Below are 12,196 nucleotides of genomic sequence, written 5' to 3'. Positions count from 1 at the left end.
GAGCACATGAGGCAGTGGGTTGGGGTCAGGAGCACATGAGGCAGTGGGGTGGGGTCAGGAGCACATAAAACAGTGGGTCAGGGTCTGGAGCAAATGAGACAGTGATTCCGGGTCAGGAGCACACGAGAGAGTGGGTCAGGGTCTGGAGCACATGAGCAGTGGTTCCGGGTCAGGAGCACATGAGGCAGTGGGTCCGGGTCTGGAGAATATGAGACAGTGGGTTGGGGTCAGGAGCACATGAGACAGTGGGGCAGGGTCAGGAGCACATGAGACAGTGGGTTGGGGTCAGGAGCACATAAGACAGTGGTACAAGGTGGTCCCTTGAGAGGTGTGTCCACGGAAGGGGCACTCTTCCTTTTGTTTCTTCCTCCAACCCCTGCCCCAGCCCCTAACAGAAGGTGGAGAGAGAATGTAGAGGCAGGGGCTGGAGGAGCCACTTCCTCTCACAATAGGTGAGAGTGCCCCTAGTGACGCCCTCCTCTGGAAAGAGCCTCTGGAAATCACAGTCTTCCCGCTTCCTCTAGTCCTTATTCTGCGTTCATCACCGCGCTTTGCCAGGCCAGGCGCTAGCCCTCCGCTAGGGCATCGCCGCTGGCAAACAGGAGCCTTCTCCCTCCTGAAGGGATTTACAAGCCAATACATGAAACAGGTACGTGGTTGGCCAGGTCTCCTTCTTGCTAAAGTAAATCTCCCCTGTCAGACAGAAGTCCTTTATCTCCCTTCTGTTGGGAGGGAAGAGACGACGCAGGGTCTTTAACCCTCGCCCCTCGCACACAGGCGCACACTTCTCTCCAGAGAGGCCCAGGGACTAGCCAGACGGGGGGCAGAGAGAGGGGCGCAGCCACCCTGGGCTGCAGGAGCCCCTGGGAAGGGTCAGCTTCCTTCTGCCGGCCTGGCTGGGACAGAAGGTGGACAGCCACAGTGTCAAGGATCTGGAGTGCCCCCAGTAACGAGAAAATTCTGCCCTACTCACCGGCTTTCCCGATCTGAACAGCCAAGCGCGTCAGCTTGCCCTGCAGCACCGACTTCTCCTTTTTGGGCAGCTTGGTCACCTTTTTCTCCTTTTCCTCATTGTCGATCCCCTCCTGGCTGTTGAGTGGCTGGATTTCGAGGGCCACTCCATCCTGAGTCTTTGCTAGGGTGTGCACACAAACAGGACAGGTGAGCACACTAGCTGGCAGGACCGAGGAGCGAGCACATGGGAACCAAAACTCCTGTCTCCTTCCCGGAAGTCACCTGGACCCCCAGCATCAGCTCTGGCCGCTCTCACCCCATGCCAGGCAAGGGACATGATTTCCACCCTCTGCTAGGGCCTTTAGAATGATATTCTGACGATGGGAGAGGAAACAGGAGTGCTTTGAGGGTATGGATTTCCTCTTCGGTGGCAGCTTCCTGGCACCACCTCAGAGCCCCAAGCCAGGTTTATTCCAGCAAGAGGATTAGTCATGCCACTAAGTGCTCTTACCAACAACCATCCTTCCTGGAATTCAGCGCTTAAAATAGTGAATCTTTAGTGCAGAAAGGGGCTGACTGGGAAGGCTGGCAGATTTTTCCAGAGCATAAGGGTCCTAGTCTGCTCTGCTAAAAGGTTCATCTCTTTCTCCTTTTAGACCATCAGGGAAGAAACACAGACCCCCAAACAGGGTATTTTCCAGTTCCTTCTTATATCAGTTGAATGACTGGGGAAGGAAATGTCCTTCTCCCCTGTCTGACAAAAGTGGGGACATACAGAGCGGGGAGGGTTAAGTCTTTTGGGGGAGAGGGAAGAAGCTGGTAGGAGGGACCCTCTGGAATGAGAGGGATAAAGACAGACATATAAATCCATTTTGCTTTCCAAAGAAGAGTTAAAGAGACCTAAAATTAAAGAATTATTTCTGTGAGGCCCTGCTTCTCCAATGTGATGACTTTATTCCTAAAGACTACTATGACGTGGGTACAAAGGAAAAAAAAATCTCCAGTAGCTGTCTCAAGAGAGCCTTTCTGGCCGGTTCCCACCCTCCCCCTCTGGCTTCAACCCTGCATAGCTCGGCTCTTTTGCTTACGATGCCCTTCCTGAGATACTGTCTCTGTTGTCAGACTCCACAAACAAGACAGAGACAGGATGTAAACACAGCCACCAAAAAAGAAACACACACCAGATCGGGAGGAAGAAGACAGACGGCGAGAACAAAGAAGGAGGTGGGGAGAGGTACAGAGAATGGGCTCTGTCCAAGCACCCCAAGAAGACTAGCAGAGAAGGATCCAGGCCAGAAGAGGACACCGATGAGGAAGCTAGCAAGAGGAGGGTGCAGGGACTGCCCACCCCAACTCCCTCCACTGTCGGGACCCTGAAGTCTTCTAGCCCAGAAACAGATGACCATGACCATGACCATGACCGTGGGTGTTTAAATTCGGCCTAGGGCGGTGAAGCGGGGAGTTCAGCGGCCCGGGGAAGAGCAGATCCTTCCCACCTGCTCCTCAAGAGAAACCTTGACAGGAGGGTCCGTGAGACAACAGCAGGGGGTGCTGTTGTCACATCATAGATGGGGACCCGGACCTGGTGACCACCCCTAAAATCTCTGCACCTTCCTCAGGATGAGGCATCAGGCCCCGGAAGCAGATAACAGATTATGGAGAGGGAAAGGGAGAAGGCAGATGGCCTGGAAAGGTCTGGTTTGAGTGTGGGCAGGTAGACATGGTAAATGAGTGGGTGGAGAGGTTACCTTTGTTGCGATTTTCAGGGACTCCTTGTTTTTTACCTGTTTGAACAAGAAAGAGAAAAGTGGGGTGGAGACCCAAGGTGACTATTAAGAGATCAGGTATCCGATCTGCTGGTCCCACTCTGAGCCCAAAAGGGCCACCGCAGAAAGGGGTGGAGTGGCAGGGAAGGGAAATGGAAAAGAAGTTCATGTCTCTGCTCACATCCATGCCTCCACGGGGCGCGCGGGACCACCGGGATGCGGACCAGACCTCTCACGCAGGTGAGCGCACACCCGCGCCGGGGCTGCTGGGAGGCTGCTCCCAGCTTGAGTCCCATCACTCGCAGAAATGGGGAACAGAAATGGGGTTGGAACTGGTTCTGCCTGATGGCAGAGGCTCTGAAAGGTATCTCTGTCCGTTCACCAGCACCAGGCCGGCTTCCTCCTTACGCAACAGCAGGTGGCCTACAGTCTAGTTCCCAACGGAACGGGTTTTGCTTCCTTCTGATACACTGCCCTCCATGGAACAGCCCAGATGGTCCTCCGGCCAAGTGACAGAAATCCTTCTCTTCTCCAAGGAAAGAAGGAATGCTGAGGGAAAGGTCGATCTCTCCTTAGTATCTTTTTCTCGTTTACCTTCCTTCCTTGTTTGTCCTTCCTTTAGGAGCAAGTGAATGGCAAAGATGGGACTAACTTTGGGGGTAGACGTTACCTCTGTAGTTCCCGCTCTCCCAGCTGTGTCTCTCTTCCACTGTGAGCCCAGGCTTTCAGCAGACTTCCCTCAGCCTGGACGGTTCGCTCACTGCCTCACGTTTGAGGGAGGAAGGGGCAAGCACTGGGGGACTACGCAGAGGCCTGCTGGGGCCACGGCACCCAGCCGGCTCATTTGGGGCAAGCTTTACATCTCTCGCCTTTACAACCCACGAACAGACACACAGGAGTTGAGGCTCAAAGGCGACCAGATTTGGTTTTCATCGGAGCACCTGGGGAGCCAGGCTCGACATCTTTATCTCTGCAAGAAGTCTGGATATCTGCATTCTTCATCCAGCAAATTCTTCTCACCAGGCATCCCATGCACGTCTGGTCCCTTGCTTCCTAGTCTGGCCATGGGGACCGGAGGGTTCACAATCTCATCCCACATCACCTTACCTTTTTTCTTCTTCTCCTCCTCTTCTCCCTCACTGGCTCCCAAAAGGGTAAAGATGATTCCAGTCTGGGAGTTGATACCCACAGCAGTTACTACCATCCGGCCAGAACCTTCCATGACATGGGTTCCTATATGAGAAAGGAGAAGATGGAAGGAGGGTTATTTCTTATACCTAGCCATGCTTTGGTGTGGAACACAAACTTAGAAAAAAACAGTCCCTCTTCCTCCCCCATGGATAATGATATACTCAGCAGATAGCAGGAAAAGGTCAAGAGCTGGGCCCATTTAAAATAGACCAAGCAAATTGGGGGGTAAGGAGAAAAATGTGTCTAGCTCCTTTAGAGCAAGGCTCTTTCCCTCATTCCCCAACCACTAACAGCAGAGCCCTATCGAGGCCGCTACAGCACTCGCTTCACAGAGAACCTCTTTTCGACTGACTGATAACCCTGTATTCAACCCACTAATATGCTCCTGCCCCAAATGAACCCAGGGGAAGGAGATGGGGCAGGGCCGGAATAGAGGGCAAGGCCTGGAGCAGCCAGAGGCCATACCTGACAGCAGCATTGGGTCTCTTTCCAAGGACTTCTTGACATGGTCTGATTCCCCAGTCAGAGAGCTCTCATCAATCTTGAGATCATTCCCCTGGATCAGGATCCCGTCTGCAGGCAGCAGGTCACCTAGTGTGCAGAGGGGAAGGGGCGACAGGGAAAGAGGGGACGGAAGAGCTTGTCAGAGGGTGGGAACCATCCAACCCCATCTCAGGGCTGCTCCCACGGGCCCTACCTATAGGACAATGGCCCAGATGGCACCAGGAAAGAAAGCCTCTGAAAGACGGCTTCATCTCTCACCACCTGAGATAAGACTCCTTAGAAATTCAGAGTAACTTCTTCCCCAACACCTTCCCATGGCCTTAACATCATGTACTTTTAAACCTGAGACACACGGGGTACAGGTATGACATTCTTTGGGGAGACTTTCTTCTTTCTTTGAATCCTTCTCAACAACCTCCTTTGACTAACCTAGAAGCTAATGCCGTTTGGGGTTTTATCTTTCTGGGTCCTCAGTGATTCCCAGCCCCCTGTGCCAAAGGACCCAGAGCTCAGGTGGGGAGGACGACATAGGTTTGAGAAGCACGAGCTCTCACCGTATTTGATTTGGGCGATGTCACCCACCACGATCTCGGCCACAGGCAGCTGGATGATGTGGCCATTTCGGATCACAGAGAACTTCTGCTCCTTTTCAATGCGGTTCTGCAGCCCCCGGAATTGCTTCTCCTTGCTCCAATCATTGAAGGCAGTCACCAGCACCACGATGATCACGGAGAACAGGATGGCTGCGCCCTCAATCCAGCCAGCTTCCGCCTCTCCTTCATCTTCTGGGCTACTGACAGGCAGACCACACTCTGGCCCCGGGAAAGGACAGAACATAAGGGTCACCAGGGGGCACTGGTGAACACTAAAAATGGGAGGAGTGCTTCCACAAGCCCCCAGAATGGAAAGTCAGGGAAAGAGAATAATTAGAAAACACAACCCTTGGGCAGGTGATCTATCCTCCGAGGACACTGGAGGACAGCAGCGCCGGGCGTCATGTCATCACCAATATAAGCATTTATGTTAGCCCAAAAGAAGTTAACGAGTAAGTAGCACAAAGCACATCAGTACAAATTACTGGCCAGTCATATGCATAGAACTCACGATTCCCAACAAGGTCAAGTCCCTGCTCCGGGCTCTAGGTCACTGCTGTTTCCCATAATGCCAGATAATTGGTGGGGGGCACTTTGAGAAGCAGGTTTTGGTGGTTGGGTGAGGGTAGAAGTATTCTGCATAAGGATTTGGTGGGAGAAGGGGAAGAAGACTCTGGAATCAGGATGGGTTGAGGAATGGCTGACCAGCTACTCGTTGGTTTTCTTTGGAGAACCCACTCTGGAAAGAAGGGTCAACTTTTAAGCTACAAACCTGTCAATCATGAATACTAGTGCTTTTTTTGGTGGGAGTGGAAAGAACAAGGATCAGAGTCATGCCAGGCTGCTCTAGACACTCACGTTCATTTTCTTCCCCAGGGGGGCGATAGAAGGACAGGACAAGGGAGATGATGGCTGCGATCTCCAGGATGATGAGTGTGACATCTTGAAGGGCTTCCCACACCAGTTCTAAGAAGGTCTTGGGCTTTTTGGGGGGGATGAAATTCTGTCCAAACACTTGCTTACGTTTCTCCAGGTCCGTAGGGTTCCCAGATAGACCTGAAATGGAGATATGAGTGGGAGGAACAGGTAAGAAAAACAAGGGGAAGAAATGAATGATGGGAGAGGGAGGTCCAAAGCTTCTTGAAATAAAGACCTCCCTGCTTCCTGTTCCACCCAGGTAGGAGATCCAGTTAGGGTGACCAGTCCCCCCCAGTTTGCCCAGGACGCAGAGGGCTGTGAAACCTTTAGTCTCAAAATGGGCAAACTGGGACAAGATGGTCACAGGGAGTCCTTCGCTGCTCTTAGTGTCCAGGGTGAGCTCCCCGGGATCTGAAACCTCACCTCCTCTCGCCAGTAGGCTGCAGGTTCCAGCTCTAAGAACACAAACATTCAAATGGTTCCTGGTGCTGACAGAACTTTTCTCTCACATTAAACATGTATCTGCTGTTGCTGATTTCAAAACTGAGTTAGCTTCCATCCACTGGCGCATACACAAAGGCCTGGAAGAAGTAGCTCTCTGCTCAAGGTCATGCTAGGAGGCTGGCAGACAGGGCCCAACCAGCTGTCCTGATTCCAAGTTCCAGGGGCTTCCAGAGATCAACGGGAGGGGCTTTTAGCCTCCTACTCTGGGTGCCCAGGTGCAGCGCCCATTCCCTCCTTGTCAATCCCCCACCCACACACAGACACAGACACCTAGCACTAAGAGGTACTATCACTCTGTTAAGTACTGTGTACTTAGTACTACTGAGACTAAGTTAGGTATTAACAGGACCACTGTTACTCATGTTGAATAAAAAAAGAACAAAAAGGTGAAGCCATGAAGTCAGACAGTACACAGTGCTCGGTTACCCGCCATCTCCCCATGACCACACACGTCCTATGTGAACACACTTGCCGGGTCCAGGCACGTTCCCGGAGAGGGGAGGAGGCAGACTTGTTTCCTGGGCCTTCTTTATCTCAGGCCTTATATTTGGGCCCGTCTGCTGGGCTGTCAGGGAAGGAGGGAGATCCTAAGACTTCAATTAAAGTTGTTTACACACAGCAGCAAGTAAGGCAGGGTTTTCACACGTGAAGTTGTTGGCGGCCCTGTTCATGGGCTCCCACGCATAGGTGGGGGGAGGGGAGGGTGACCTTTGTCTTGGAAAAAAGTCCTTGCAGAGGAGAGTTAGAATCAGAGGACAGGGCCACTCCAGCAAGCATCACAGCACACGAGGGAAAGCAAGGAGAACGGGGAGCTACTGAGGCCAGAGGACGTCCCCACACGGGTCCGTGCGAGGGGCTATTACCCTGGTGCGGACTGGGGCATGGCATGTGGGCAAACCTCTACTCCCCATCTCCACTCCATAGGAACCAAGAGTGGTACCTTACATGGTGAGAGGAGAGATTTGGGTCAGACCTAAGGAAGACATTTGGACACAAAAAGACTTTGAAAAATGGGAAAATAGGTCCCTAAGGGGGTATTGCTTACAGGGCCTGAGACGGCTTCCCTTTCTCTACCCAAAAACTAAAACCAACAGGGGAGGTCCTCGAGACCCTCAGCTGTCCGGGTGGATGGACGCAGGACCCTCCATGGAGGGGAAGTGTCGGGGGATGGACGGGCATCTGCACTTGTGCAGTCGGGGAAGGGAGGTCACTCTGGGTGGCCAGTGCTTCGAAGAGGGAAAACAGGGAGCAGGGCAGATGTTCTTATATGGGCTCTCCTGCCTTCTGGTACCCAGATGCACCACACTAGCCTCCGGCTGAACAGGGCTGAGCAGCACAGCCAAGCTCCACAGGGGAGGGGGTTTGGCCAAAGCACTAGAAGCAAATTGGGCTGCTTCCCAGAGGCTCCCTGTGTCCACTGCTCTGGGAAGTCAGGTTCGCAGTGGGGAGGAAAAGCAAGGGCCTGGGAAAGGAGTGTTTCTGGGCAGGACCTCTTGACCCCCAGGCAGGCAGAGGCTGAGATGCCAGGGGGTCCTGGCTGGCTCCTTCTCCCCAAGGACCTGAGAGCTGGGGGCTCTGCCAGTTTGGGGCTGCTGTACTGGAGGCCAGGTTGGCCTGAGGGAAAGGAATTCTGATCTTTTGTTCATCTCCCTGGGAAGCAGCGAGGAGGAGGAGATGCCATTCCTCCCTTAATGAGGTGAGGGCAAAGCACACAGCAGGTATTAGAGATCATCTCAAGGGACATCGGAAGGGCCCAGCAGAGGCCAAAACAAGAGCAGTGGCGACAAAGATCTGACTGATAGACCCCATCTGAGGTCATCCCGCCCTCTCTGGTCTCAGATTAATACCCATGACCACCCTCACCTCCTCTCTCTCTCTCCTCACTCTATCCATGAAGCCAGCACGTCCTGGCAGCTTTATCTTCAAAGAATACCGAAGGTCCTCTCACGTCTCACTTTCCACTGTCACCATCCTGGTCTGAGCTGGCACTGCCTCTCGCCTGGGTGATGACAGCCATCCTCTAAACGGTAACCTTGTTCCCACCCTAGCTGTCCTGTGCCCAGTCCTCCCAGCACAGTGGCCAGAATGATCTTCTTCAAACCCACCCCTGCCACTTGCCGACCCAGAATCCTCTGCTGGCTTTTACTGGGACTGAAACTGGGCTCCGAAGCCGTTATGATGCTCTGTAAGGCCCCTTAAGAGCCCCTGGCCTCCCACCCTCTAACTCCTACTGTCTGCTCCTGGTTTGCTGAGCTCCAGCCTGGCAAGCCTTCCTGCCATTCCCTGAGCGCGTTAGACAAGCTTCTATTTCGGGGCCCAGCACGAGCTCTCTCCTTGGCTCAGCGGGCTCCTCACGGGCTAGGTAGGGCTCATTCTCTTACATCTTTGGGGTCTCTGCGCACATGTCCCCTTCTCAGTGAGGCCGACCCTGACCATCCTATTTAATATTGTGGCTTCTCTGCTCCAGGACTCCATGCCCCTGTCCTGTGCCAGTGTTCCCCTCCACAGGTCTTCTCCCAGAGACAGCCTATGACGCATTCCCTTAGGAGGTCTGTCTGTCGCCCTCCACAAGGGCAGGACTTTCGTCTTTGTCCCTTTGGTCTAGAGCAGTGCCTGGCACATGGCACGCACGCCAACGTGCTGAACGAATTGAACGGGTGGGTAATAAATCAGGCTGCTAACATCTAAGTGATTACCATGTGCCAGATGCTTCAGCGGGCACGCTCGTGTGTCCTCGTCCAGACACCGCAAACCCCTAGGTGGCAGCTCCTGTGAACCCCATTTTACACTGGAGCCGACTAAGGCCTGGGGAGGTTATGGAAGCCGTAGGCAGAGGTGACACCACACCCCGGGCCGCAGCTGGATGCCAGGCCAAACACCGACGGGGCCTGGGGGTGGGGAGCGGCTACCCTGAGGCTGCACGGCGGGTGACTGCTGGGTCTCTGGTGTGCCTGGGACCTCCCGGGCGGTGTCACTCAGGCTCTTGCCCCACTCCCCCCCTAACGGAAACTGTAGCCCCCCTCAGTCCCAGGCCAACAGGATGGTCGGTCACCCCGCTTCCTTCGGGGCAGAGCAGCCCACGTGCCACTCTCATCTGCACCTCGAAGTCAGTCAGCCCCGTTCCCACTGTTGGCGCCTGTGCTGAATTAAGTCCTGCCTTCTTCCTGTCCTCAGAGCTGGTGACACCAGGCCCGTCAGAGTCCAGCCTATGGATCTGGTACTCGATCAAAGGTCCATGATGGCCCTTTTGGACCCAAGCAAACCAAACGAGCCTCATTGAGGAGAGCAACAAAAGGCCAGGCCTGGCTCCTGCCTAGATGCTCTCAGAGTCACACGCTTATTGCCTTTTTGCCATTTTCTCTCCTCTGTCCGCTCCACCTTAAGCGACCTCAGCTGTTGTGGTGGCTACCTTAAGTCGGCAAGTGGCTGTCCCAGTTCCCAGCGTGCCCCGGGCAGGGTGGGGTGGGTGGGGGCTGGAGCCTCACAGCCTTGGGAATCCTCTCTCTGGACCTGTGGCAGGGGCACGGGAAAGCCATGCGGGCCTGGGAGCTCAGCCAATCCCCAATTTTGGGCTTTCCATTCCATTCTTCCTGCCCCCAGAGGCTCTCAGGCCCTGCTCTCCGCAGCTGTAATTTCACAGAAATACTCGGCCAACCAAGAAGAGGGTAGGAGTCCCCGATCTCTGCAGTTGCTTCGAAAATACTCGCACAGCTTCCTGGAGAGGAGAAGGAACACTTGGCAGGGAAAGAATGCTGGAAACGCAGGAAAAGGATTTCCCTTAGAAATACATTAAAAAAATAAAAATGAGAGGAATCTTTGTCCCCAAGAACATGAGCGAGAAAGCCCCACCCAAATCAGGAGTACTTTTGGCCGTAAGAACCGGACTGAACACATGAGCTGGGAGAGGCGACAAGAATGTCAGGCTGTGAGGTCATCACCCCACCCCATGCTGGGGAGTTACACGGCCCCTGCCAGCAGGCAGCGGTGGAAAATCTGTGTCTGCTGTGAGCCTGTGCAGGGAATCAGCGCTTGGGAGGAGAGGCTGCAAGCCCAGCCCTCAGTGGCCTGGGTCCAGCAGGGAAGGGCCACGGCCATCCTCCCTAGGACGCCAAGGACTGCGGCAGAGGCACCCCTTATGAGAACCGGCCCAGCCCCAGAAAGGGTGGGGTGAGGTTAGACAGCAGGAGGGACTTCCCAGCTGTCTGAGTTATGCTGCCTTGCCAAAGAGACAGCAGAACCTTCTCCCACACAACTAGCACAAGGGAGAGGTTTCTCACGTTGATTCAAAGGCAGTCAGCTTTGGTGCATGAGAACAGACATTGGAATACCTCTCAAGTCCGACGAAAGAAAGACGCCTTTCAAGTCCTACCTGAAACACCTCGGACTGGGGGCTCAGGGGAGGAGGAGCTCAAAATCAGTACAGGGACCACAGGTTTTAACCAAATGCCACTTCTCGAAGAGGCCCAACATCTCCCTACATCAGCATCTGCGGCTCACCACACCCAGAGCTGGGAGATGTGCTCTCAGTCTGCCGGAATTCCAGCCCCTAGAGATAAAGCCGTCTGTCCCGGGTGGCAGACTTCGGGAAGAATGGCTTCTTCCTCATTCTCAGTTCAGAAAGGCAGCATGTCTCCTGCTGTCTGGCCCTCCACTCTATGCCTTTTCTGCACACTCCAAAGGGGGCGCAGAGAAAGCAAGCCCCCTGCCCCCTGCAGCCCTCTGCTTGGCCACCTGCTCCCACACTGAATGCGTGCGCGCGCGTGTCCCTACAGTGTCACGCTCCCTGGTGCTCACACCTCGGAGCTAAATAAAAAGAGCGAAAGCCCTACTTCCAAGGGGAGACGCGACATCTGCCTCAGCCAAGGAGGGAGTGCGATCTTTCTTCCCAGCCCCAGCTGATGTTCAATGCAAGGCAAGAAGAAAGTTCAGAATGACACTGAACTTGCAGGAGTGTCTGCAGAACTCCCAAAGGAATGCAGCACAAAGGGCTCCTGGCAAGGCGGAAGGGGACTGAGCAGGGAGGGTTCTCGGGTCCAGGAAGCCGTCGCCCTTCTCCTCCTCAAGACTTCTCTGGCCCCTGCCTGGCAACATTATGCCAGCTAGCCCAGAAGCCCGGCTCTGGGCAAGGAGGGGCGGAACAGATTTCGCTGAGCCTGTGGGGCTGGGCTGGGAAGAGAAGGCCCAGAGCGGTCACATACTGTTGGCCTCCTTTGTTTGTTTGTTCAGCCCTGGGCATGTAAGTCAAATCCGCCAGGGAACTCCCAGGATGCAACTTGGAACTCCCTGCAGGGGAAGGAGGGACAAAGGGAGGGCACTTTCTCTCTGCTCTTTCTCCATCACCCGCCCTCCTCCTTCCAGCTGTTGATGCTGCTTCCCCGGGGTTTGGTAGGAAGCCTTTCCCACTCCTCTATAAAGTACTAAGCATTTCTTTTATGAAGCTACTGGACTTGCCTCAACTACTTCCATCACGGCGTAGCTGCTTTCTGGCTGTTTGAGCTGGTCTGCCCACCTCCACCCTCTCTCCCTTTCCGCCAAGATATTCTTCTGGCTTGAGTCCTTCCCACATCTCAAAGTAGAACTAATAGATCTGCCCAAAGCGTGATGGGCAGAGCGAGCCAGACTGTTGGCCTCTGCAGCCGGGCCCACATACACCACTTTTGGGATCATTTATTTGGCATCTTTAGTCAAGTTGGGGCAAGAGTTCAAGGTGATGGCCACAGGGCAGCGGGCTGGAGGAAAGAGAAGGAGCTTGGCTATACTTCTATT

At 54.3% G+C, this 12,196-nt stretch overlaps 1 protein-coding gene across 7 annotated transcripts in view; it reads right to left on the bottom strand.

The window, feature by feature from the left end:
• Nucleotides 1-12,196, bottom strand: part of ATP2B4 (ATPase plasma membrane Ca2+ transporting 4) — a 92,416-nt gene that overhangs the window by 30,956 nt on the left and 49,264 nt on the right. For 5 of the 7 annotated variants that reach the window (XM_032878325.1, XM_032878329.1, XM_032878327.1 and 2 more), the window contains exons 3-8: nt 5,867-6,064; nt 4,970-5,227; nt 4,377-4,502; nt 3,828-3,953; nt 2,703-2,738; nt 974-1,135 (exon numbers count right to left, since the gene is read on the bottom strand). In XM_032878325.1, the coding sequence (XP_032734216.1) occupies nt 974-1,135; nt 2,703-2,738; nt 3,828-3,953; nt 4,377-4,502; nt 4,970-5,227; nt 5,867-6,064 (906 nt within the window). The remainder of the gene's footprint in view (nt 1-973; nt 1,136-2,702; nt 2,739-3,827; nt 3,954-4,376; nt 4,503-4,969; nt 5,228-5,866; nt 6,065-12,196) is intronic. The other 2 variants (XM_032878328.1, XM_032878326.1) reach the window with 1 other exon arrangement.

The sequence above is a fragment of the Lontra canadensis genome, unplaced genomic scaffold (assembly GCF_010015895.1).
Source record: "Lontra canadensis isolate GAN:19392208 unplaced genomic scaffold, GSC_riverotter_1.0 scaffold63, whole genome shotgun sequence".
Lineage (NCBI taxonomy): Eukaryota > Metazoa > Chordata > Mammalia > Carnivora > Mustelidae > Lontra > Lontra canadensis.
Note: the sequence above shows the minus strand (reverse complement) of the source record. Positions and strands in the feature narration are given on the sequence as shown.